Source organism: Diadema setosum, chromosome 8 (assembly GCF_964275005.1).
Source record: "Diadema setosum chromosome 8, eeDiaSeto1, whole genome shotgun sequence".
Lineage (NCBI taxonomy): Eukaryota > Metazoa > Echinodermata > Echinoidea > Diadematoida > Diadematidae > Diadema > Diadema setosum.
Genome location: NC_092692.1, coordinates 18,804,742 through 18,831,347, shown reverse-complemented (window position 1 = coordinate 18,831,347; position 26,606 = coordinate 18,804,742). Strand labels below are relative to the sequence as shown.

At 41.2% G+C, this 26,606-nt stretch overlaps 1 protein-coding gene across 1 annotated transcript in view; it reads left to right on the top strand.

The window, feature by feature from the left end:
* The first annotated feature begins 2,717 nt into the window (after positions 1-2,717).
* LOC140231928 (dynein axonemal heavy chain 1-like) overlaps positions 2,718-26,606 on the top strand; it is a 73,028-nt gene continuing 49,139 nt past the window's right edge. The window contains exons 1-27 of the mRNA XM_072312075.1: positions 2,718-2,858; positions 4,543-4,711; positions 5,538-5,705; positions 6,323-6,704; positions 7,077-7,238; positions 7,890-8,016; positions 8,480-8,596; positions 9,040-9,197; positions 9,801-10,015; positions 10,617-10,784; positions 11,118-11,251; positions 11,708-11,858; positions 13,726-13,919; positions 14,485-14,710; positions 15,594-15,796; positions 16,561-16,702; positions 17,327-17,482; positions 17,984-18,182; positions 18,909-19,162; positions 19,774-19,986; positions 20,775-20,939; positions 21,631-21,858; positions 22,718-22,897; positions 23,326-23,463; positions 24,647-24,810; positions 25,475-25,679; positions 26,285-26,488. Of these exons, the coding sequence (XP_072168176.1) occupies positions 4,544-4,711; positions 5,538-5,705; positions 6,323-6,704; positions 7,077-7,238; positions 7,890-8,016; positions 8,480-8,596; positions 9,040-9,197; positions 9,801-10,015; positions 10,617-10,784; positions 11,118-11,251; positions 11,708-11,858; positions 13,726-13,919; positions 14,485-14,710; positions 15,594-15,796; positions 16,561-16,702; positions 17,327-17,482; positions 17,984-18,182; positions 18,909-19,162; positions 19,774-19,986; positions 20,775-20,939; positions 21,631-21,858; positions 22,718-22,897; positions 23,326-23,463; positions 24,647-24,810; positions 25,475-25,679; positions 26,285-26,488 (4,821 nt within the window). The 5' untranslated portion in view covers positions 2,718-2,858; position 4,543. The remainder of the gene's footprint in view (positions 2,859-4,542; positions 4,712-5,537; positions 5,706-6,322; positions 6,705-7,076; positions 7,239-7,889; positions 8,017-8,479; positions 8,597-9,039; positions 9,198-9,800; positions 10,016-10,616; positions 10,785-11,117; positions 11,252-11,707; positions 11,859-13,725; positions 13,920-14,484; positions 14,711-15,593; positions 15,797-16,560; positions 16,703-17,326; positions 17,483-17,983; positions 18,183-18,908; positions 19,163-19,773; positions 19,987-20,774; positions 20,940-21,630; positions 21,859-22,717; positions 22,898-23,325; positions 23,464-24,646; positions 24,811-25,474; positions 25,680-26,284; positions 26,489-26,606) is intronic.

The following is a 26,606-nucleotide window of genomic DNA, read 5'->3' as shown; positions in this document are numbered from 1 at the left end:
CTTACCTTCTTTTTTGTATAAATTTTGGCGAGCGAGCGCAGCGAGCGAGCCGAAAATTTGTGTATTTCAACTCACAGAACATGGAATTTTTGTGTGAACACGAACATTGTCATTTTGTCCGCGTCATCATCATGTTTTGTTTTTATCTTGTTTGATTTGGTTTTCTGCCCCCCCCCCCCACCACTCTCCCTCCCCCTTCCGGGCGAGTTTTTTTTTTTCTTCTTCTTCTTCTTCTTCTTCTTCTTTTTTTCTTTTTTTTTTCTTCTTCTTCTTCGTTTTTTTTTTCATTTTTTTTTGCGCCCCCAAGGAGTGGCGCCCGGGGCACGTGCCCCCCTTGCCCCCCCCCTAGATACGCCACTGACCATAATTCAGCCATTCGCAATGTGTCTGTATAAAATATGAAAAAAAAAAGAGATATTGAAAAAGATTACAAATACATGTATATAAAGCTTACACCAGATCGGTGAATTTCAATTTTGCACGTAGAAGCTCCGACGGTGTGTGTGGGTGTGTGTTGGGGTGGGGCATCCCTTTCCACACCCTCCCTATCCCCCACACCACTTCCCCGGGTCAACCTTCATTAACTTTGAAATAACATTACACATTAATAGACAACCCCCCCCCCCACAATTAAAACAAACAAGAAGTGACAGATAGTGGTATCACAACGCATAGCAATTGTAATATTCATTCCTTCATTTTATATTTCTTCCATTTACAACAGAATCATATAAATTAATATTTTACAGAAATCGAATACATAGATTACATCACAATATAATAAAAGATAAGTTTACAGAATATTTAAGTATACGGAAATGCTTGAAATGGGGAGGAATGAAAGCAGTGATAATAGGGTGCGCCCCCCACCACACACACACGCGTAATACAATACATTATATGATTGATATATACTGTTATACATAAAAAGCGGAAATGCAAAAGAAACTAAGATATGGAAACCTAACTAACCCGAAACAAAGGGGTGCTGTTCGTTATTCCGAAGGTTCGCTATTCCGAAGGGTCGTTATTCCGAAGGGTCGTTAATCCGAAACACGCAAATTCCCTATACCTAGAGGTTCGTTACTCCGAAAATGAAAAAGGGTTCGTTAATCCGAAAATTTGTGGCGATATTCCGAAGGTTCGTTATTCCTAACATTGGTTAATCCGAAAATGAAATTCGGAACAATGAACCTTCGGAATAACGAATCTTCGAAATAACGAGCTGTAACCAAACAAAGACCCTGAACAAACCCCCACACTTAAAGTTGTCGGTGTCATGCTGAAGACAAAGGAGAGAGAGGGAGAGAGAGAGGGAGAGAGGGAGAGAGAGAAAGGGAGATAGAAACTTGGTGTTATGAGGTGTGAAGATAGAGATAAAAAAGACGGAAGACTGTAACGCGAGTTACTAGTGGATGGTTGGAGCCGCTCAGCAGTGAATGCTTGATTTTAATAGAAAATAAGGTTGGATTTTCCAGTTCTTTGCAACCATTAAAGGATCAGCACAATTTTACGATTTTGTGTTATGAGATGTAGATACATAAAACATTAATTTTGGTGATGAGACTCGGATAAATTCTTGACATTAATCAGAATTGTTTTTCTTTAAATTATTCTTAAAAGTTTATGGACGCCTTTAAACTGTCACATTTCTATAGGTTTTCATGTCCAGTCTGCACACTCCAGTATATTCACATGTCTTTTTAGTTGGCAGTCTCAACCCCCATACACACATTAAAGAATTAGAGTAATGATGGTAAATGAAGTTAATAATGTTTTAACATGCAGCATTTCTGTAAAGACTTTTAGATATGACAAGGGTTTATCATTGGTCCCTATATACAATGATTTCTAATGACTCTTCTGCATTTTGAAAACAAAACATAGTAAACACAAAAGAAATGACAACGGTTCGGACAACACTAACATTTTGAATGATGGGATCAAAAGTCTCTCCACAGCCAAAAGGGGAAAGGAACGAGGGAGTAAAAAAGAACATGAATTATGAAATTAAAATTCTCTTCATGTGGCGAAAGTAGGAGGGATGGGGGGGGGGGGGGGGAGGGGGGGAGATATACGGAGAGAGATTAACCAGGAGGGAGGGATGGAGAGAGGGGAGGGGCCTCTCCGAGCATGTAGCCCACACTCAATGCTCAATAGCCAGATCTTTGAGAGACTACAGATTGTAAAGTGAATAAAGGACTTTTCTTCGTTTTATCTCATGCTTAGGCATGAAGGATACTTCTGTACGACAAAATAAGGTCTTGTATAAATGTCTGCTTATCTGTGACCGCTATAAAAGAGAAAATAAAGGGAGGCAGAAATCACTCCTTATACAGGGTCACGTAATAGGCTATTCAGCTGTTTGCTTCCTAAAATGGCGCCGACAGTTGCCCTGAGCGTACTACGCAGCGAGTAAGCCCGAAGACCGCGCGTACGCTACAGTGTTGTTTTTGTTGTTCATTGATCCATGCATGACAAAGTAAATGTCTTAATACTCTTATTTCAAATAATCAAATATTGCCTTTATCACCTTTATGAAAATGGCCAGCAATTTTACTTATAGAATTGTAGAATGGAATAGGATTAAAATTTTGTGATGACTACGTCTCGGAATGAGTTAAATCTCATAAGATTTACACAGAGCTTAGCTGTTTCTTTTTTTCCCGTTGTGGTGCGCTTTGAAGTGAGACTATCAAATATACATTACGCCAGCATAGCAACGCTACAACAATACTGCAGTGTGACAAAAAAGAGGGAAAAACGCGATAAATTTGTTTCCCTGAGCCAGTATATTTACATTCTACAATGACGGCTGGATCGTGTATTCATTGAAATATTACTTTATAGTATTCAAGGTAAACAATTCAGAATTTTAACGAATGATTTGATGTAACGATGCTCGTGTGTGGTTTGCTGATTCGATGACGAGTAGTGGCGTTGTCGGAGTACTTAACAGTAGTCCCATCGCCTTCATATTATGTTGTGTAACGGCGAGTACGATTAGTACGGTTGGTCCTACTATGTTACTCATTAGTTTATTACATTGCTCATCGACCGCCTAATTTTTATTTGCTTGATAAGAATATTTAACACTGAAATTCACGTAAAAACTTGACCTACGTGATTGAGAAAATCCAGCACTATCAAATGCTGTTGTTCCATTTTCAACTCGAAGTTTCACTCAGTGCAAAAATATTGCCGTCGAACTTATACTGCAGTGAACTTATTGAGTGGCCTCTTTTCAGCTCGCCGCGGTGCCGCTCCTTTTTTAGAATTTAGTAGATCTAACCGTTAGATCGACCACCGTTTTTGTATTGACAATGCACACAAACCGAGTTGTATTGAACACCGTGTTGTACGAAGCTTTTTAGAAAATGCATTGACATTAGTACATTACGATTTGGTTAAAATATTCATGAATTCGAAATTTTGTCCTTGATTTAAACCATTTAAATGAACAGTGAATTTTCGCGTTTTCCCACACATCCTCATCAACAGTCAAAGCCAATACATTTTTATGTGCTCTGCGCGCAGTGCAGTGCGTACTAAGCGTTCTGTGTGCCAAAACTACGCGGTAGGTTTAAAAAAGGGTGGTTGATGTGTAGTAGAGCTACCATACATCGCTACATGGTTGGTGTCCAACACATCGACACTCTTATGTTTTTCTTTCAATAGAAACTTAAAATATCTCACAAATTGCTGAAATTTTACTCACATGTCAGGAGAATACTCTGAATTCACAAACGCGCATTAAAAATGCAATTTGTGGTACACGTTCCAAGATAACTGCTTCGAACATGTGTGTGGTGTGGGTTGTTATTTTGATGCACTCGACCTCAGCCAGTGAGGTGCGCCGTGTTTTGAAACCAACACCCCTACCCTCTATTGACAATTCGTGTGAAATGCACGTAATGCTTTTCCTTTGTGCATTTTTAATCTATGGTATAATTGTTTTGCTGCTGATATTGTTTATTATCGGTTTTTCAGTAATATTTGGACATCTTCAAATCCCTAGTGAAGAATGCAAAACCACTCGCACTGCGTGAGTCTTATGCGTGAATGTTCGTCCTCTACATGCAATGCTATAGAAAACAAAATAGAGGGATGTCAGTTTCAATGTACAGTGTGGACACCTACCATACTATGTAGCCTACAGTGTATACCCGCACCCGGTATAGAGTCTAATAGATTCTAATGTTAGCTTATTAGTAGTGATTAGTAACACTATGTGTGCACTGTTCAGTATAACTAGGTCCTGACTCCTGTCCTGGTCCTGGATAAGGCCATACTATTGCCTATAACTGTTGGAGTACTTACGATAAAGCTTAAAATGCTGCAACATACACAAAACTGTAAATGTAATAATGTGAGGCCTATCCATCCAAATGCAAATATAATCTCGATCTGTGGTTGCCATGGTATGTGCACCATATTCTTGTGAAATTGTCAATGTCCAAAAACTGTTTCTAAAGCAATGTGAGATACTGTACAAATAAGATACATTAAATGAAGAAAACTTTCTTTTTATGCACTCTCCAGCATGAGTTCCAGAAATTCACTGAGAAGCCGAGATGGTGGTAGACCCTTCTCTGCCAACAGAACACAGCTCCCTCCCATTCAGAAAGACAACAAGCCAAGGTACCCTGAAATAAAACAGAGGGGATTCTACTCTGATGTCATCAGTGGGGATGGACCCAAAAGAGTCGGTGTAAGTCACAAGTATTTCACCTTCAAATTAAGGATAGGAGATGTCAGCTGTTTGTCAGATTTGCATAAAACATGAAGAAAAACCTCAGACAGAATAGATGTATAGGGTGTATAGATACACTGATGTATGCTTACAAAATGGGCAGATGTAATTTTCATTCTAAGAATTTGTATTTCTACATTTCTTGCACCAGTAAGTTGTGCCTAAATGTGGACAAGTTTTAGTTGTGCCAAGGGTTTGAATTTCTGAAAAGAGACTGCCACCTGGATCCATTGAAAGAATGTAATATGATCATGTGTTTGTTAGTTGCTGCATGATCAATGAGAGTGGACATGTTCTTAGAGACTCAGAGTTTTTACAGTTATCATAAAATAGCTTCCACTTGACCGACAACAGCATCAAAATATTAAGTGCAATTTTCACAGAATCATGGCATTTTTCTTGTCTGTTTAATTGTGACAATTTTAAGGAAACTACATTTTCTTCTGTGTCTGCACTGTTTTGTGTGATTTTCTTGTTTTCTTGTTCTTTGAGTGTGACTCAAAGCATAATGACCACAAGTGGGCAGATTTGAGCACTTCCTATCCAGCCACTATTATTTATTCATACAAACTAAACATAAATAACTTCAAAGGTTACTGTATTTATTTCAAGCAAGCAATGCAAAACACCAGTAAACTAATATGACGTGCATATCCATTTAATAAAAGAAAAGACTTCATAAAACAGAAGAAGTGATGAAGACCTCCTGATCTGTGAGGGTTGAGATCAGATGATATTGTGATGTATATCGTATTTTTAAAGTTTCTTGGCTTCATTTCGACAGAATGTCCTGAGTGGGGCACCAGTGGAGCAGGATGTTCTGTGGAATGTTGCAAAAGACGAACACACACCAAAGACCACAACCTTCAAGGGACCAGAGGGTCCGGAAGGACTCAAGAATGAGCTTGGAAAGCAGGTGTATGGACCAACCAGTGAGATCTTGGCCAAATCGGTAATTTCCTTTGTATTTCTTGTCTATCTTTTTGTTGTTGTTGTTGTTGTTGTTGTTGTTTAAATCTTGGTACCATATAGCTGCATACAAAATTTTCATCTGTCAAACTTGCACAGCTTTGAAATGCACCCATTGCTTACATCTGAAATTTCACACTCTACTCTGTTGACAGTTTGTTTTCTGGGTGATCTGTTGTAGTCAAATGTTAATGGGGTTATCATATAAATGTTGCCTCTGGGAAATCTATTGAGGTAAACAAACCATTTACATTTTATATGCTGAATGGTAGACTGCATATTTGTGAGCTTGGTATAGCTTCCATTGTTTTATATGAAAAATTAGCTGATGATGCGAGCATAGGCCATTTTTACAGGGATAACCTGTAGTGAAAGTTTAACTGGAATATTTCCATACGCTTGGATGCCACATATGTACCTTTGTATTTGCAGTAGTCATGTGTATCAAACTAGCTTATATATAATTTGTGAAGTTTTCTGCACTGCTAAACTTATCATATTAATGTGCATGTTCTCTCCCTCCTCCCTGTGTTTCTCTATCTTTGTCTAAACCATTCATTCAAATTTCTTTAATTTCTCTTTTTTATCTTTGCTTTTCAGGACTTTCCAGAGAAGTCCTTCAAACCCAAAGTCCAGCTACCGTACTTCGTACCGCCAGGGAGATGCCCCCGCAAGATCGAGATCGAGAGGCGCAAGCGAGACTACCAGAGTCAGGACCTTGAGCAGCTTCTGGAGCAGGTTGGGGTGGAGACCAGCAACCTCATGCCCAGGCAGATCCAGGGCAACCTGGCGGTCAGGCTGAACGGGGCAGGAGGCTCCGACCCCGCCCCCTTTCCCCCTTTCCTGCCCCTGGATGTCTTCACTGACATGGAGTTTGACTGCCGCACCCCAGAGGAGTGGCTACAGCTTGGGGTGGATAACGGCTGCAGAAACCCTATACCTGGCAGAGCACTGCTGCCAGCATGGGACTCCCCTGAGGAATGTGAGTTGAGCAATCCTTTCTTGATCCGTATCAGATTGTGCTGAAAACCTTGCAATGAGTAAATTCTGTGTACATGTTTTGGTGGTGTTTGTTCGTTTGTTTTGTTTTTTGTGCAAATCTTGCAATGAGTGAATTCTTTAAATTACACACAAAAAATTATCTTATCTGCATATAAAAGAGCTTATCATCTCAAGACTGTTTTAAGAGGCGGGATAGAGTTTTCATCTGAGGAGAAAACACATATATATTTACCCAAGCACCTTCATGATAAGAATAGTTATTATAAGAATCATTATGTATTATCTTTAGATCTAGATGCATGGCAAACAAATTTTATATTTATTTTCATGTCATACATCCCATTTTTTGCAGTGGATCCCAAGGACCCAAGCATAGAGTATGAATGGTTTGATGTCGGTATGCTGGCCTATGACCCCAAAACTGAGCACTTTCTGGTACAGAAGACAGACCTCAATGGCAGGATTCTGGATGAGCAGGGAAATGTCGTCATCAATGGCGGCAACAACGGTGAAGGTAGACTTCAACTATTTAATTTCATCCAATTTGTGAAGAAAATACAGCGCACCCTTGTTCTAGCAAACATGGTTTTTACGAAATTCTCATTATGATGAATTTAAAAATCAGGCCCCTCAATTATAATCAGTATGTCTTAATGTTTTTTTACTGTTTGATTGTAACAAAATTTTAATATGATAAAGGATAACTGCTGTCTCAAGGGCTGCGTTATAATGGGAATTGCCTGTATACTGTATTTGAAATGTAATGCTATAATTCTGTTACTGTCATTGTTATAAAAGAAGTATATACATTTAGAGGCATCACACTAAGGGCAGTGACAGAGGTAATATCATCTTTTCAGTGCTAGGACCTGTGGATTTTCAGTTTTAAAGCAACAACACAAATAACTAAAATTCTATGTTCTTCTTATCTGTCTTTATGTCATCATCAGTGTTTCAATTTTCCCATTTAAAGAAATCGCCACACACTTTTGTACAGTCATCAACTTACATTTTATTTTGATATCTGTCTTTTGAAGCTATACACACAATAGGTGTGTATTCATGTTAAATCATATGCACATATGGCACTTACGACAATCGCTTTGGTCTTTGAACATTGTGAGAGGTCAGTTATCCTGACAACTTCTTGTGTCTACTCTTTCAGTTCTCCGTGCAGGCCAGTACTGGGTGCCCCGCATCAGGCTCATGTTTGCCGCTGAGGACCCCACAAACTTTGCCATGGCTGTGGGCAAGGCATTTCATCTTCGGCAGCACACAGAAGCTCTCCTCAGGTACTTTTTGGTAGAATCTCTCTAACCCCTCAGCTCCTGAATAGTTATTATTCCTTGTCAACCTTTTTACAGGCAAAACCCTTGTAGTATTCATTGCAAGTTGTTGAACGTACATGTAGAAAAACTCCCAAACTTTTAGATTGTGCTGCACAAGTGACATCTGCACATCCCTGACGGTTAAAAATTTAGTTGCATTTGTATCTGTGTTATTAGAATCTGTTGACGCTTTTTGTCATAGATACATGTATGTATCCAGTCAAACCTAAATTTAAGTAGAATTTCCACAGAATGTTATGTTTGAAGTAATAATGAAATTAGCATTTGTGTGTGTGTGTGTGTGTGTGTGTGTGTGTGTGTATTTTGCATACAGAAGTGGCCTGTGGGGTAACTCATAATACCCCAACATGACTTATATGTCATATGACTCATCCTTCATTATTTGTTGCTGTTATCTTTCATTCAGGTACAATCTGTACATAGACTTCATGCCCATGGAGGGAGTCGGAGAACTAGACCCGGAGAGCCTGAAGAGGATGATAGAGTGGGCCAAGGGGGCGCCCTCACTGGCCAAGGATAGAAAGTGAGTGTTTCATCACCGGCTGCTGAAGAGAAAGGGTACAACGGATAACATGGAAAACAGGACATGTGCCTGGGCTTGAGATGAATCTAGATGGAATACAATTGTTGATATCATTGAAAGGAAATTTGTGTGTATTTTTTTTTTCTCATTGGGATTCAGTACTTCAAAAAGCAATTCTGATAACTTTATTCTACATATTTTACGGGTGAGAAATCTGAATATAGCATATTGACCGCTGGAAATATCTGATCATTTCCATTGCCACTGTTTCAAGTTAGAATCTCTGATACAGGTACAGATGCTGCAGAAGTTGACTTTAATATGTATTGGGCTCAGAGATTCTGTGCATATAGCTGGCAAATATTACTGCCATGCTCTCTGAACTCAAGTCTGCTATGAAAGCAAAGTGCTGATGAATAATATTTATTTCTTCATTGACACAGCCTTGATGACTACATACACACCCTGGAGAAGGAGATTAACATAGAGTTCTGCAGAACCATGAACCGCATAACCTTTGATCGGATTGTGTCCAACGACCCCGACACGTATGCCTTTGTCACCCTGCCAGAAATCAAGGCGGAGCCCGTACCTGACACAGGTAAGAATTATTCTGTTCCATTCATGGGCAAAAGCAGTGCATCATGTGAGTTACAGAGAGCAGTGATGGTGGGATGGCTCAGTTAGTAGTGTTACTGCCTTGCGATCCAATGGCTCTTACTGATCTGGTTTAAGTTCTAGTGAGTTTTCTTGGGCAGTGTTTTTTGAGTACATACCATCCCCACTAGTAGGGGGCAAAACACTGTGTCCCTCAGATGGGATATACACCAGAGGTCCAGTGTGTGAGATGTATATAACTCAAACATGTAAAAGATCTCACATTACTCCCTCGCAAGGAGCAAGGAGCAAACCTGATGGATTAATTTGCCCCACATACCTACACAAAAAAATGACTAAGTGATGCTGATCTTGCTCCCTTGTTTTCCCTAGGTGACTAGCTATTATCAGCATAAGGTATACAGAAGTTGTAAATCTGGCACATCATTGTCCCGTATGAAAGAAGAAGAAGAAAACACTAATTTGCATTTGCTACGTGCTTAAATATAACCTGAGCATTTTTATTTTCTTTTAAGATACAGTGTATGGTAAGCATGCAGTTTATAACTACATCATTCAAGAATATTTCAACAATTGTGTCTTCCAGGGATGTGCCCAGATGTCCCGGAATACCCGTTTGATGAGCAGTATGACAACTTTGCCTTCAACTCCCTGCTGACGCGAGAGGAGGCCATTTTCGCCATCAACAGAGTGCGAGCCGAGTGCAACAAGGTGTCAGCCATGTCCCTCTTCCACGTCCCGATGACCAAGTACATGAGGCTGGAGGAATTTGAACAGACCCAGAGTCAAGCGAGCTCCCAGGTCAGTTCGATAACGATGATCTGGTATTTACATTGGTTCCTGTTATTTTTCTTTTAAATTCTTATGGCATTTCATGTAGTTGTATATTGACATTTTCCTAAAGTTTGATAGTGTGACATGCAAACCATAGAAAGAGGAGTGCACACACCTTTTACACTCCCGGGGCCATCTTTCTTGTCAAGCTCTGCATGTGAAGATGGTCATTCCATTTTTTTAAAGACTTTATTCAAACTGCTTCCTCTGACATTGTAATATGTCTTTACTTTATATGTTTTTCCCCCTGTGATTGCACTACATGTCATTTATGTATACTCATGTAGACACTTGCTTAAATTTTGTTACACTGGATTTAAAATGGGATGCAGGAATAAAACTGAGCTAACCTGGGTTCTATTGCTGGACATTGATTTCAACCTTCATGTAGGCTGCATAGATTTGTATGCCAGTCTGCTGAGGGTTTTACAGGAAATACTTGTAGCATTCATGCAAAAGAGTTCCCTAAGTTGAGTGCACTACGTGAGTGTGTAACAGACATTCCAAATCCACTGCGAAGGAATTATCCAGCCCCATCCTTGTGGACTTTTCGACCCCCTCCCTGTAGGTCCAATTGTTCCTGAAGGACACTTGGATTACGACGCTGCGCGCGGCCATCAGGACCAGTCTCCGCGACGTCGGCAAGGGCTGGTTCAACCTCCACGAGTCCAACTGGGAAGTCTACCAGAGGTCCAAGCTCAAGAAGTTCATGGAAATGGTCAAGTTCTGTATGCAGGTGAGTGATCTTCCCTGTTGTTTTATATTAGATGTGTGTATCACCCTCGTCATACACATGCAACAAAGGGTCCTTCCTTCTTTGTGCCAGAGAAGGTTCAGTACTTTGACAGAATGTAGTAGATGAATTTATGATATTAAGAAACAAAAATTAATAGGTAATGTTGAAGGACTTCAGGGAACATTATTTCCTCACCATGAAAGATTTCACATTTTGGCAATCCAGCTTTACAATGCCATGATTTTGTAGCCTGTTCTTGATTTGTTCCCTAATCACTTTTTACTATATTTTGGTAAGACCAAATGTTCATATCTTTTTCTTTGTCTGTGACAGGACTCTCTGAGGTACCTAGTCCAGGACTCACTAGTCAACTTCACTCAGATGATCATCGATGCTTCATTCTCCGTCATGGAGTTGCCTGATGAGGAGATGACATGGGGCGTGGATCTCATCAACAGCAAGTTCAAGTGAGTGAATCTGCTGTGTGAAGAGAAAGGAGAATGCATGAAAATGTTTTTGCCTATGCCTATGAAAGCTCTATCTAAGAGTTGTCACTTTACTGTGCTAATGTAAAACTCTTCTGAATTTTTAATATCCTATTCTGTGTTTGTATTCTTCTTTATTTCTGCATCCCCACTGGAATCCCATTTTCTTTGCTCATTTTACATTTGTATTAATTTAACAATAAGGGGTTGTGATAGTTCGGCAATAGAAATGAACTTTACTGTTACTGTGACCAAACTATAGAGCTCAAATGAATTTTGTTAAAAAGCTCTCATTCTACCATATGAATCACTAGCGTTGCATTTTAGTCAAAATCAAAATAAGAAAATAGACATCAACCATAGAAATTTTGCTTCTAGGACTTGGTGGGTTGTAAATGGCAAAAATGTTGACATTCTCATGACGTTTCTGTGATTTAGGCCCAAGAGGAACAGCCTCTTTCTAGTTGACCTGATCTTGGACAAAGAGGGCAGCCACTTCAGCACCAACCTGACCAACTTTGAGCCCACACTCATCGGTCTCTTCGACAAGGGCATCAGCTCGACCCAGAACGTACCTCAGCTTGAGAAGGTACATTGTATGTGTCTAAGATGTGTGTATGCCCCTTCCAAACAGGGGCTTCATGGAAAAAAAAAACAAAAAACTGTAGCACATTCAGCCTGGCAAATAAAACATAATGCTACTCGAATGCTTCGAGACAGTTGACATTATGATAGGTCTAATATAATGATGATAATAATGATACTGTAAACGTCAATATTTTCGCGCGATTAATTTTTCGCGCTGAGCGGCTCGAAAACGTATTCGCGGGTTCTTAAATTCGCGCTCCGCAGCAGGTTACTTTACTGTAGTACACATTCACTGCTTTCATCCAAAGCCTCCGCTACATGGCTTGCTATGCCAGCGTACGACAAGCGACGTAGTGAGCGGCTCGACTGCGAGTACAAGCACTCAAATACGTAGTACAGCTGTGACTCTAGTACCGTAGTCACGGGGGACTGTAGCATCGATGCGTGCGGTGCACACATGCATGCTACATACAGTACACAGCAATCTAGGGTATCGTCTCTTCGCACAGTAGGGTTGGACCTACTACTAATCAACCGCCTAATGTTTATTTGCTTGATAAGAATATTTAACACTGAAATTCACGTAAAAAACTTGACCTACGTGATTGAGAAAATCCAGCTCTATCAAATGCCGCTGTTCCCTTTTCGATTCGAAGTTTCAGTGCAAAAATATCGCCGACGAACTTGCGTGGCCTCGTTTCAGCTCCCCGCGGTAAATTGCGTTTTTAGGATCGACCGCTGATTTTGCATTGACAATGCACGTAAACCGAGTTGTATTGAACACAGTGTTGTACGAAGCTTTTTAGAAGCCTTTTAGAAACTTCCATAGATATCACATTGTGCTGTCATTACGATTCGGTGAAAATATTCATTCGAAATTTTGTCCTTGATTAAAACCATTAATGAACAGTGAATTATCGCGTTTTCCCACACCATCCTAATCTACATTCAAAGCCAATCCATTTTTATGTGCTTTGCGCGCAGAGAAGTGCGTACTAGGTGTTCAGTGCGCGAATTATACGCGGTCAGTTTCAATAAGGGTGGTCGATATGTAGTAGGGCTACCATACTAGTAGCGTAAACATGCCTGTACATTGTACTACATAGCAGTATCATCGATGAAGCGCACACAATTCATCCCGTTCAAAATGTGTGTAGAAAATTGTGAAGATATATTCGCGCGTTTTTGAATTCGCGCTAGCCGAGCGTAGCGCGAAATCCGCGAAAATTAATGTACCGCGAAAATTTCCACGTTTACAGTACATTGCATTCTTGTAGTGCCTGATGGGATTATAAGACACAGTAGACACTCTTGATGGCAGGACAATGAAAAACTAAATACCAACTGTGCACATAAAAAAGAGAATGGAAAAAAAATCCATCAGGACTATTCTTGCTGCTATGGAGAAATTATGCAAGTAAAAAGTTAAACTGTCAAGCCTTTCATTTCATCAAAAGAGTCATCAAAAGAAGCACAAGGTGAGAAGTTGTCTGTAACAACAACTTATCATATCAGTCATGTAATGCAGTGTGATGTAATGGAACAGAATGTCCCATCATGCATTTAGCTCTGCATACTTTTAAATGCCCTCATTTTTTGTTCTGAAAAGTTTGAAGAAGGAATGAGATCTAATCAGATCAAATCAATCTAAAAAGGATTCAACCAAAAACTAGCTCACTGGCCATATGTTGATAACCCCAGTCATGTGAAAGTTTATGATGACTTTCATGGTGATTTTCATGGCCAAGCACACCATGAGCTCTGCTTATCTCTGTTGACCTTTACTGCGCTTGCACGTCAGCCTCTCTGTGTTTTCACAATGGCATGACCTCTGACCTATGACCCCTACGATATATCATTTTATGCAGTATGTCCTTGAGGACATCTCCTGGGCCGATACACCTCTGCTGGAGTCAGTCGGGGAGCACGAGCCCCGCGTGGAAGAGCTACGGGAAACCATACAGACGGCCATCCGCAAGTCCCTCATCCCACTGCGGGCCTACGCCAGGGCCTACGAACAGTTCCTGGAGGTCAACAACCTTGAGCTCAATGACTACATGAAGTGAGTGATAGTTGTGTAGTGACATTCCTTTATCATTCCTAACCTGTTGTTTTAAGCATGCTGCAGGAAAGGGGACAAGCATGTATTTCAGTTTTGTCATTCTCACCAGGACAGCAGTGCTGGCAGTATTTGGAATAAGCCATGCAATTACAGAATTCCATCGTTTGCAATTACAGAATTCCAAAGGAGAAAGAATGTTTATAACATATCCAGAGAAGTTATACCCGTTTCTCTGAAAGCACCTCCTTCTACTTATGTGTGAAATTCTCACTTTCTAAAAAGTAATGTTCGCATGTCCCCGAGTATATGAATTGTAGAATCTTCTTCCAGCCTTCTGTCTAATCCGTCTGTGTACAACATTTTAAAGATTTGTCACGTGCATTATGGATTTTTCACATGTCCTCTTTAATGAAACTTAAATGGTTTGCAGTTGAAGGTAAGGTATGAATTGTTCCCTAAGACCACAAACTCTTCTTTGTGTGCAGAAAAATTTCTTGCATTGTGAGAGGTTTACCTCTCCCTCCCTCACCAATGTCTGACTGGCTCTCCCTCTGTCCCCATGCAGGGAGTACGATGCCACGGAGCACACAGCGGCAGAGGTCAAGAAGGAGATTGAGATGCACCTGGAGCGCAAGGAGTTCCTGGAGAACACCATCCCGTCCAACATCATGATTGGGCCGTTCTTCGTCAGCACGGAGAACGTGCGGCAGGGTCTGTCCAAGAAGCGCAAGGCCATGGCCAACGCCCTCTTGGAGCTGCTGGCCAAGAAACTTCGCAAGCAGGCTGAGGACGTGAGTTTCCAAGAGCCGTGTTCTTGAAATTGTTATCCACCTGTACTACCTGCTTCATAAGGTAGTAAGTGAAGGATGCATCCTTTGGGTTCTAGGGCAGTTTGCTGGACAATTACCCCAGACCCTTCCCCTGACCCTAACCCTAATCTTAATCCTGAACCTAATGAAAGAATCCTAACCAAAACTCTAGCCCTAAACCTAAGAGCCTAACCCTAAACCTAAGAGCCTAACCCTAATCTTTACTCTGATCTTATCACTGACCAGTATTTAACTGGGGGATAATTGTCCTGGGGGGGGGGGGGGGGTAATTGCCCTGATAAGCTTCCTTTGACCCTGGATATGTTCAGCCAAGTGAGCAATCTATATCACTGAGTCTCACTCATAGTGTATAGTGTTGCAGGAGAAATATGATAAAAATGGCTTTTGCCATATTCCAACAGCAAAGTGTCAAATGATTTACCATCACAGATATGTATCACACTTTGCAGACACACAGAGATATGTGATACTGGGCATATGATATTGGTTGTTCTGTCCAATTGTATGCATAGATGGAGATCGATCCCATTTTTGTTGTAATGGATTTGCGCTCAAAGTTTTTCCCCACAGTGCTGCGATCTATTACAAAAACTCAGTCCCATGCTCCAGGTTACATACTGTAGGTGTAAGTAGGTTTTCATGGTGAGAAAAAAATAATGCTCTGTAAGAATTTAAGAAGCTGCCGATATGTTGTCCATAGAAGGCAGAATTTGCTTGCAATATAACACAAAAAAGTTATAGCAATACAGCTATTATTTGTGATGAAAATGCACTAATTATACTGGAGTCTGACTTCAACGGAGTTCTCATGTACATGTACATCTCATATCTTTTTTGGTGATAGGCATGTGAGGAATTCAAGTACATCTCACGCAAGCTGTACGAGAAGCCAAACTGCATCGAGGACCTGTCTGAGCAGAAGGAATGGATGAAGTCCATCCCGGAGAAGCTCAAAGAACACCAGGAGCTCATCGACAAGGCCATGACAGACTACGAGCTAATCGAAGAGTTCTACTACAGTCTCTCCACAGACGACTTCAACCTCAAGTAAGCAGACATCAGCAGTGCCCTCTTTACCTACATCCTTTGACGTCTTTTATGTGTATGGAACTATTATGTTGTGATTTGCATCAGACAATCATGAGCTATCTTTCAGTGTATCTATACTGGTCTCATCTGGGCCGTATTTCATAAAAGATGTTAGGATAGCAACTCTTGTTGGAATGGCAACTTCCCATAGCAACAGCCAATCAGGAAGCTGGATTCTTGTCGTTACCATGACAATTGCTGTTCCAGCAAGGGTTGCCATCATATCAACTTTTTGTGAAATGGGACCCTGCTCTTTCTTTTCTCTGCTAAGGACTTGAATCTAGGATTTACACAACTAGGCAAAAAAAAAAAAAAAAAAAAAAAAAAGGAGAAATGTGTCTCCTCAACATCTTCACTTAGCATCAATCTACAATCCATAGATCTTCAGTTTGCTTGGTATGAATTCATATAAGAATGTTAAAAAAACAACAGCAAATTTGCATTTAATTACATTCTCCTTTTCAACATCATCTATGTTTTTGTTTGGTTGTTGTTGTTTTCTAGCTGTTGTGGTTGCATTACAATAACAATTCTAAATTGCTTTGATCAAAGTAAAGCACAGTGTTAGCATCTTCCCCTCACTTTGGGGTTCATATTCAGGCTTGGTACTCATTAGTGAAAATTTCTGTTTTAGGACAAATTGGTGCTGTACCAGTGACTTCTGCGATTATTCTCTAAGAATTGATTCATCTGAAACTTTCACTCATATCTGTACCTGCCAGATGGAGCGCCATAGGCTGGCCCCACAAGATCGAGGCCCAGATGAATGCCACATACGAACAGCTGGATGAGGACCAGGAACGGTTCCAGAAGATTCAGGTCGCAGACCAGAACTCCTTCCAGGACAGGCTGGATTCACTGCAGGTGAGATTCAATTTAAGTCTGTCAGGCTGTGTATGTGTCTCTGGATGTAAGAGGCTGTGCTCTTGCAAAAGTAGTCCATGAAATACACATGTGTGGTGTTCCTCCTGATCTTGAAGTTATAACCATACTGTTGATAGATTACATAGCCAGTGTACACTGTCAGAAGAATGTGCTCTCTTTCCCTGCTTTTTTTCTAGTGTGGGAAATTGAACAAATAGGGAGTCTGTTAATGAAATATAGTTCACATTTTGAAGAAAAACTGCATGTAGATATGCATTGATTACAGATGTACAATTGACTTACATAAACTGTCTATAACAACACTTTCTTTTATGAGTAAGTTTTGCAGAAACTATTGCCATGTATGTGTTATGATCAATCGGGTCACATCATAGTGTGTATAGTATTTATATTTCATTCATGTTTTGGCAGAAATGTCTTGTTTTTGCACTAAATCTTCACTCTATATAAAGTTAGGCTACATAGGGAGTTGCTCCACTGACCAAGTTGATGCCAAATTATATCCACCAACCCAAGAAATATGAGGACTCGCATCCCAGTATTAAATCCATCTTTTCTTCAGTGGCCAAGTCTAACTGGTTTCCCTCTCTTGTTGAAATTTAGATGGTAGTGGCTGGTTTCGCTGCCCACACCGACATCGGCAAGGCCCATGAGGTGGCCAATGAGGTGCGTCGTGTCAACAAGCAGCTGAAGGAGTGCCAGCAACTGGCCGCCATGTACAACAACAGGGAGCGTCTGTTTGAGATGCAAGTCACCAATGTGAGTTTTCAAAAGACACATGATCTTGTGGCATCCTCTTCGTATCTATGAATACCAGTGGTAGCCTATCTACTTATGAACTGATGTGAGTGACATATCTGACTGTAGGAGAATGGAAAATAATTATTTAGAGTTGATAAAGCCTGAGCATTGTGTAAACTGTTTTCATTGTTACCAAATATTTATCGTGTTGGGATTTTTTTAAGGTTAAAAGGATTGAATGGATGTCAGTGTGCATTTCCAAGAAACTTCTTGCAAAAGGATTATAAATTAGGACAATATGATGTCTTCTTGTAAATTTTTGTTTGTCTCATTCTGTTTCCACCACATGATTTTCACATATGTTTATGAGTAGATATCAAAAGTACGATAAAATGATAGAAGTGATGTTTTTCGTTATAACACTTTTTTTTCAGACAAAGTGCATGAGTGCAAGGTTCTAGTGCAGTGCATGCAGTGTTTCTCATCCATTCTTTTCTTTTATATGTCTGCACCTCCCAGTATGATAAGCTGAGCAAGCTGGTCCGTGACTTTGAGCCATTCAAGAACCTCTGGATAACATGCTCTGATTGGATAAAGTGGCATGAGAGCTGGATGAATGACCCCCTCACAGCCATCGACTCAGAGCAGTGCGACAAGCAGGTCAACGACTCCTACAAGATCATCCACAAATGTGTCAAGACTTTCAAGGACATCCCAGGTAAAGGCTGCATGCTTGGGTGAACAAAACGAAAGAAAGAGAGGGACAACATGAACAAGGGCATGTGAATTACACATTGGGACAGCTTTCGATTTACCTGATAGTCAAAAGTCAAAGGACAGTAGGTTGAGAGGAATGTGTAGTTATATTAACATTGCTCCGCAGAGCTTGTTTTGTTTAATGTGTTGGTAATGCAAAATTCTCTTGTTAGGAGAAGAACTAACAGACAGAGTGCGCTCCATTATTAGAACACATCTCACACTTAAAGCAACGAAAATGTCTGTTTCACTAGAAGAGTGCCAAGAATCATACTTCAATTTCAACAAACATAAGCATACTGATAATGACTTTCATCTGCTGAGTTTAGAAAAAAGATACTGCTTTGATACATTAGCCTGACTTCATCTCAGGGTTTTTTTTTTTTTCTTGTGCTCTTTCTTTTTTAATGGTTTTACACTGTACCTTAAATTCTTCATTTCTATCTTAAACCTCTAGATTTGATGCTCCCTCCATATCAATGGTGTTCTTTCTCATTCAAATTCATATCCATGTTTGTTTGTTTTTTTCCGTCTGTCTCTTCCAATACTCTTATCTCTCTGACGCACACACACCTACACATATGCACACGTGCTGCACTCATATTCACAAACAATTAAACAAACCAACAACACACCCTCTTCCCCCCCCCCCCCCCACACACACACATACACATGCTCACTCTAACAGGTGTGCAACTGGTGGCCCAGAAGATCAAGGGTTGGGTGGAGGACTTCAAGCCGTACATCCCCCTCATCCAGGGTCTGAGAAACCCTGGCATGCGCAGCCGCCACTGGGACATCCTGTCCAAGGAGCTAGGTTTCACCATTGTGCCCAAGGCCTCCCTCACCTTCAGCAAGTGTCTGGAGATGAACCTGCAGCAGCACATTGAGAAGATCGCCAAGGTGGCTGAGATCGCGGGCAAGGAGTACTCCATTGAACAGGTGAGGAGTAGTATTAAAGTCATTTATTCCCAGCTTCTTACTTGCTGATACGATGATTAATGAGTGTAAAACATCCCAACCTTTATGGCTACTTTCTTGGCAAATAAAGTCAATCACGTTTTTTGTTTTTTTTTAAGTAATAGAACAAATGACTAGTTCCCAGTTAGTCAAATATGAGGATGGTGTAGACGTACAGGTAGTCATTCTAGTCAAGAACGGACACATCTGACAAACTCAACACCAATGAATCAGCGACAATCAGTCATAAACATCATAGGGACTTTGAGCTGCAAGGCTAGGAAAACTGTTCTTGTGTATGTAATCAGAATGTTTTGCAAACGTACTGATAGATTTTGCTGGAATGTCACTTGAATTTCCTCAACTGAAACAGTGAACATAACTATACAACAACAAAAATCTTGAAGACAATTTCTTTCAATCATCCATACATAAGTGTGTTACGCAAACCAAGTTTTGATGAGAAAATATTGGAATCATTGCTGTTATTTGCCAGTAGGTTATTGAAATGAATACAGACATTGATTTGATTATAAACTTGTTTTACCACATCACCAATGACACTTCCTAACCCCACTACTGCCCCGCCCCAGGCCCTGGATAAGATGGAGAGTGAATGGAAGCCGGTGGTCTTCGACATCATGCCTTACAAGGAGACCGGCACCTACATCATGAAGGGCTCTGACGAGTGCACCCAGCTCCTGGACGACCACATCGTCATGACGCAGAGCATGTCCTTCTCGCCGTTCAAGAAGCCGTTTGAGGAGCGCATCAGCACGTGGGAGGGCAAACTGCGCATGACCCAGGTGAGGTTTTCTTCCTCAGCTCTTTTGATGCATCTCCTTCAATGGAAATGAGATATGAGGAAATGATAACGAGATATAGGAGATGTTATAAATTTTTCCGTACAATTCTCTGTTTGTCCTCCTGACGTTTAATCGATGTGTGAGGTTGCTTAGATCTGCATGCACAACCTAGATCATATATTACAGGTGAAAATGGCAAAAGTAGAACTGGGAAAAAGTTAAGCTCAATCTTAGTATACACTCGATGCAGCATCCGAAATAGGTTGACACGTTACTATTGATGAAATGAAGTAGTGGTAGTAGTAACAGCAGAAGCAGCAGTAATACTAGTTTTAATAAAAGTGTGCAGCAGAAGTTGTAGAAATAGAAGTAGCAGTAGTAGCAGCAGTAGTAGTGGTAGTAGTAGTAGTAGTAGTAGTAGTAGTAGTAGTAGTAGTAGAAATAGTAGTTGTAGTAGGAGTAGCAGAAGCAGCAGTAATAATATTTGTAATAGAAGTAATAGTAGAAGTGGTCACAGCAATAGAAGTAGTAGAAGTCGTAGCATTGTTAGTAGTAGTTGAGGTAGAAGGAGTACACTTGTAGTAACAATCTTATTTCTTTCTATAATTTTCCAGATTACATTCTGAGTTTTATTATACATTTCTTATTGCGATTATAGCTTCTTTTATTTTTTGAAGTGGTAGTTGCTATAGTACAGGTCAGCACACGCTCATGGGGTGTACTTTGTCAAAACTGCCTCCTATTAATGCACGAGGTATGATTAATACCATTGCTGTGTCCCCCTGCAGGACGTGTTGGATGAATGGCTGGTCTGCCAGAGGTCCTGGCTCTACCTCGAGCCCATCTTCAGCTCTGACGACATCAACCGGCAGCTTCCCGTGGAGGGCAAGCGCTACCAGACCATGGACCGCATGTGGCGCCGCATCATGAAGAATGCCAAGGACAATCCACAGGTGAGTGTTTTCTGAGCTCTTGCAGACCCATTCTAGAAGGCATTTTCTTCCACCGTAATAGTGCATAAAAGGACAGATTTGTGATTGCAAAATTACATCGTATGTCTGTCTCTTTGGACTTTGCAGAAATAAAAAAAAACAAACAAAAACAAACAAGAGTTCGCCATTTTCAGTTTGTGCTGCTGTAATTGGACTATGATTTCTGAGTTGCCTGTCATGTATTTCAGAGTTCTTTAATGTCGTGATTACTTATGACATATGTAGGAGTATTAAAGGACGAGTTCACCTTCATAGACATGTTGATTGAACTATTGCAGCAATATTAGTAGAACACATCAGTAAAAGTTTGAGGAAAATCGGACAGTTTGTTCAAAAGTTTTGAATTTTTGAATTTTCTGCTCATTCACTGCTGGATAAGAAGACTATTACTGTACAAACAGGTTGTGATGTCACATGTGTACAACGATACAGAATAGTGACTTTTCTCTTTCAGCTGAATGTGATTTGTCCAAAATGCAGTAGAGGTGCAAGCAGGAACCAAATTAGTAAGAGTATCTAGTGGTACACTGGATGGTTAGATAAGTAAAAGACAACTAGTGCATGAATTGAATAAGAATTACTGATTTGACATAGGTATGCACAGTGCAGTGAAATATGTAGATAATGGATGAATGATTTTGAATGATACCAGGTGATCTCGCTGTGCCCTGACGCCCGTCTCCTGGACAACCTCAAGGAGTGCAACAAGCTCCTGGACCAGGTCCAGAAGGGTCTCAGCGAGTACCTGGAGACCAAGCGGGCCTCCTTCCCGAGGTTCTACTTCCTGTCCGATGACGAGCTCCTCGAGATCCTGTCACAGACCAAGGACCCGACAGCGGTGCAGCCGCATCTGAGAAAGTGTTTCGAGAACATCGCAAGGGTAAGTAGCATCCGCACTCTGACGGTCGAACTCCTGTATGGCTCAGAGCCAAGCTCCATGAAGGAGTCAATGTTCAGTCAGTGTCTTCATTATGGCAGGAGCCATCTTTGTTTATGTATTTGCAGAGTTAGCATGTTTGTATAGGTCTTTGGAAATGAGGCGATGGAGAAGTTTCACAGAAAACTCACAGATTACCCTTTTGGATCCCCTCTACCCCATTTCTCAGCAAATTTTTAACAGGAATCTCATCTGTTTCTCTTACTATTTCCCTTTTACTTTGTTTGATCAACACCCCATCATAGAGAAACATGAGTGATTTTCAGCAAATTGTAGCCCTAAAGCAACATGTTCACATCTGAGGGAGATAACAAGTACATTTGTGACAACTTGACCAATACCGTAGGAAGAAGATAAAACAAAATCAGTGAAGGCAACTTAATGGCTCGAGGCAGCTGTACACTGCATTCTGCTGTGAGAGTTGTGGGAGAGATTTTACTCTTGTGGCCGTTTTTTTTAAGGCCCTTTGGATATCGAGTCGTGACTGAAGCTGTAGCCCTTCTGACAATCAACCTTTCACAATTTTGGGCAAGCTTTCATCCACTCCTGTGTACTTTTTTGAGCCAAGCCTTTCACATTTCTCACAAACTTCTGTCAACAGAGAAACTGTTCTGTATTGTTGCCCTTCTGTTTTCTTATATTCCTGTGTAACCTCAGCTTTTCTCACCAGCGTGTTGTACACAAGAGAGTTGTATTACCTGCAATCACATAGTAATTTGTATTATGATTCATATACGTTTTGATGATAATTGCCAGGAAACCGAAAGATCTGAATTAAGTCAAATCATCTCAATCTTTGCAGCTCAAATTTGAGGATGATTTGGAGATCACCCAGATGTTCTCCAGCGACGGTGAGATGGTGCCCTTCGCCCAGACCCTCTACCCCAAGGGTAACGTGGAAGACTGGCTCCTAGAGGTGGAGAGGGTGATGAGGGAGAGTCTACGCAAGATCCTGGGTGACTCCCTGATTGATTACCCCAAGGTGAGGTTGTCTTCTTCATCTTGTGTTTGAGGCGGGGGCAGCTACGTAATGTCTCTCAGTTGTTCTAGCCTGTAGTTACGGTCTCAAGGGTGGGGTGTGTTAGGTCCATGTTTTCAGGTGGTCGGAGATCAGGGCACTCACTCAAGATGTGTCGAGCAGTCTGTTCTGGTGCACCACACTGGCAGGCTGCTGATAGGCGCAGCCCCCACCAGTGCATGTCTGCGTTGAATCGACTGACTGTGAGGATTTGATTCAATGACTCAGCTGCTCATCTTTACTCTTTAATAAAACACACACACACAAAAAAAACTTCTGTATTAGGCACTGTATGAATGTAATTTATCCTTGTCATTATTATTTGTGTAAAAATAGATTCTTTTGTGATTCTTTTATTAACATTGAAATTGTGGTCACATGATCATTGACAGACCAAACGAACAGAGTGGGTGCTGAACTGGCCCGGTCAGGTGGTCATCGCCGGCTGCCAGACATTCTGGACAACCATGGTGGAGGAGGCCCTAGCCAACAAGTCACTGCCAGATCTCTCGGAGACACTCAAGCAGCAGGTAAGACATGATTGATGCTTTTCTCTCTGGGAGTGGGGTTGGGGGGAGGGCGGTGATGTGGCTTAGTCAGTAGCACATCTGCCTTCCAATCCAACAGCCTGGATTTGATTCCCGAGTCCTACCCTAGCAATGCTTTGTGTAGTCATACCGTCCTCTCCTAGTGAGAGGCCAAACACTCTTTGCCTCGCATATGACATTGAATGGAATTCCTGTGTGAGGGCATCATGACACATACACATGAAAGATCCCACTTCATTCCTTCATCGCAAAGAGCAGGGTGCTAACCAGGTGAAGTGGTCCACCTACCTACCCACACAAGAAAATGGGGATGGAGGAAGATGCAGACCCCTTGTGATTTGTCCCAGTAGTTCAAGACAGCAAACAGTATCAGTCAGGCACATTGTGCCATACACTTGAATGAATGACTGAATTATGGGGTTAGAGTTGTAAGGAGTGAGTGGTCAGCTCCTCACTAAATAGGCCTTGTGGCATATCAAGTCTGAAGGTGGCTTGTTGAATAGTGCTCTATAGATTAGAAAATGACGTGGCTCACAGCCATTTAGAATATCAAATCAGGAACTTGTGTGCTTAATGTTTACCAACTGTGATTTCAGTTGCAATGTTGTGTACACCAAAGCCTTAAAATAGTCTCAGTTCTTGCCTGTCTGTGTTTGTGTGTGTGCATACTGTATATGACTTTGTTATCACTCATGGCCATATGTGACCCGCTACAACAAAAGGATCCTAAAGTCGCTGACGGGCGAGCCAAGCATGGCCCAGAAAAATGCTATTTTCAGGCCTTTCCTTTGATCATTTAGCTTCGAAATTTTGGCAGATGATAGAAGATATATGAGAATACAAAATTATGTTAAAACAGAAATCCGAACGTTTTGACAGATTTTGATGATCTGACTTCAAACTTGATTTTCTCGGCTCACCCGTCAGCGACTTAAGGATCCTTCTCTTGTAGCGGGTCACATATGTTTTAGTTATTTCAGTTTTTGGCGTTGCTGTTGTTTCCTTAGACCTGTGTATCTATAACAACAACTAAGGAAATATATTTCCACATAGAATGTCCCAGCTGGTAGTGTGAGTGAGGATCGATGAATCTGAGCATGACAGCAGCCATGTGACGTGACCTCATTGGTAATCGCCTGTCACCGTCTCTCTCTCTCTCTCACAGATCGCAGACTTGGTGGCGCTGGTCCGAGGTCGCCTCGCCAAGATCCAGCGGGCAGTTCTCTCGGCCCTCATCGTCATTGAGGTCCACGCCAGGGACGTGGTCGCCAAGATGTGTGAGGAGAACGTGCAGAACAGCAACGACTTTGAATGGATCAGCCAGCTCAGGTCAGTTAATGCTGATCTGACATATATCACTAACTTGCCCCACATTTCATGATGAGCAAAGTTGATTTGATTTGATTTGAATTTATTAGGTTGATGTAACTGCTAAAGATGCAATGAATGCATATTTAAGCAAGCAACCATGGGACCAACATCTTTAAGTCCCCATGAGAGGAATAGGCATCAAGGATAAAGTGCCTTGCCTAGAGGCACAACAGCCACAGTCAGGGGACTTGATCTAGGGACCTTGTGATTAATGGTCGATGGTCTATATCACTAAGCCACAACAGCTCATGTGCGTAGTCTTATGTTGCCTATCTTGTTTTTTTCATCAATTGATATATGTTACTTTACGAAAGAGTAGATTGCTGTGGTAGATACTGAGAAGTTGTGACCCTGAGAAGCTAGAATGGAACAGATACAGGAATAAAACAACAAAACAAGAGTCATCATCAACATTTTCTTTGTAAGGCTCATATCAGGTAAATCCAGATTTATATAAACCCTTGACCAGGTGTCAGTGGGTCGAAAAACAATGAGTCAAGTGAATCCTTTCCCAATCTACTGCCATTCATTATTTTAAGGATAGCTTCATCAAATTTTGAATGATGGATGACTTCAGAAGATGCTAAAGTTTTAGACCATGAAATTTTATCAACACCATCAGGTATTACTGGGTGGACAATGGCCTGTACGTGCGCGCAGTGAACGCAGAGTTCTCGTATGGCTACGAGTACCTCGGTAACAGCGGACGTCTTGTCATCACCCCACTCACTGACCGTTGCTATCTGACGCTGACCGGCGCCCTCCATCTGAAGTTTGGCGGTGCACCTGCTGGTCCTGCTGGTACCGGCAAGACAGAAACCACCAAGGTAAGAAATGGTTACCCCTTATGGCCACCACACACTGTATTACTTTCGGTCACACAACTGACAGACTTTGGATCCGAAATAAAACACAATAGCTTTAGAATAAGCACGCTTGTTTATTTCAGATCCAAAGTCAGTCAGTCGTACGACTAAAAGTCGTATCATGTGCAGTGGCCTTTAGTGATTTCCAAGGACCAAAGATTACCCAAATTATCCCCCTTTCAAGCTTCCAAATACTACTGTCCTCCCTTGCCCCAACCTGAAAAGAGAATCATAAATAAAGCAATGATATCAATAATAGTGATGATGATGGTGATGAGGATATTGATGATTGGAATGATGATATTGACTAGAGGGATCATAGTTAATATGATGGTGATAATGTTGCCGGGGCGTAAATAAAGTGATGATGATCAGATGACAATTATTCTGATATAACTTGCAAGGATGATGATGATGATATGATGACATTGTTGGAGTTGTTGAATGGATTTCTCAGTTAAGCTAATAGATGCATGTGATTTAGTGAATGTATGTACATGTGTGCAAACAGAACAGTATATCCAAATCCCTTGTCCACTCTCCCCTCAACCTCTGACCTCATCCAGGATCTTGGCAAAGCACTGGCCATCCAGACAGTGGTCTTCAACTGCTCGGACCAGTTGGACTTTATGGCCATGGGCAAGTTCTTGAAAGGGCTGGCCAGCTCCGGGGCCTGGGCCTGCTTTGATGAGTTCAACCGCATTGACATTGAGGTGCTCTCCGTGGTCGCCCAGCAGATCACCACCATCCAGAAAGCTCAGCAGCAGAGGGTGAGGAAAAAGCCATTTCCTGCTGTTGATGTAATACATGCATTGAGAGCTGGAGACATGTATAATTGATGAATGAGTCTGTGTCTATAGGCAAATATGTTGATACTGATGTATATCT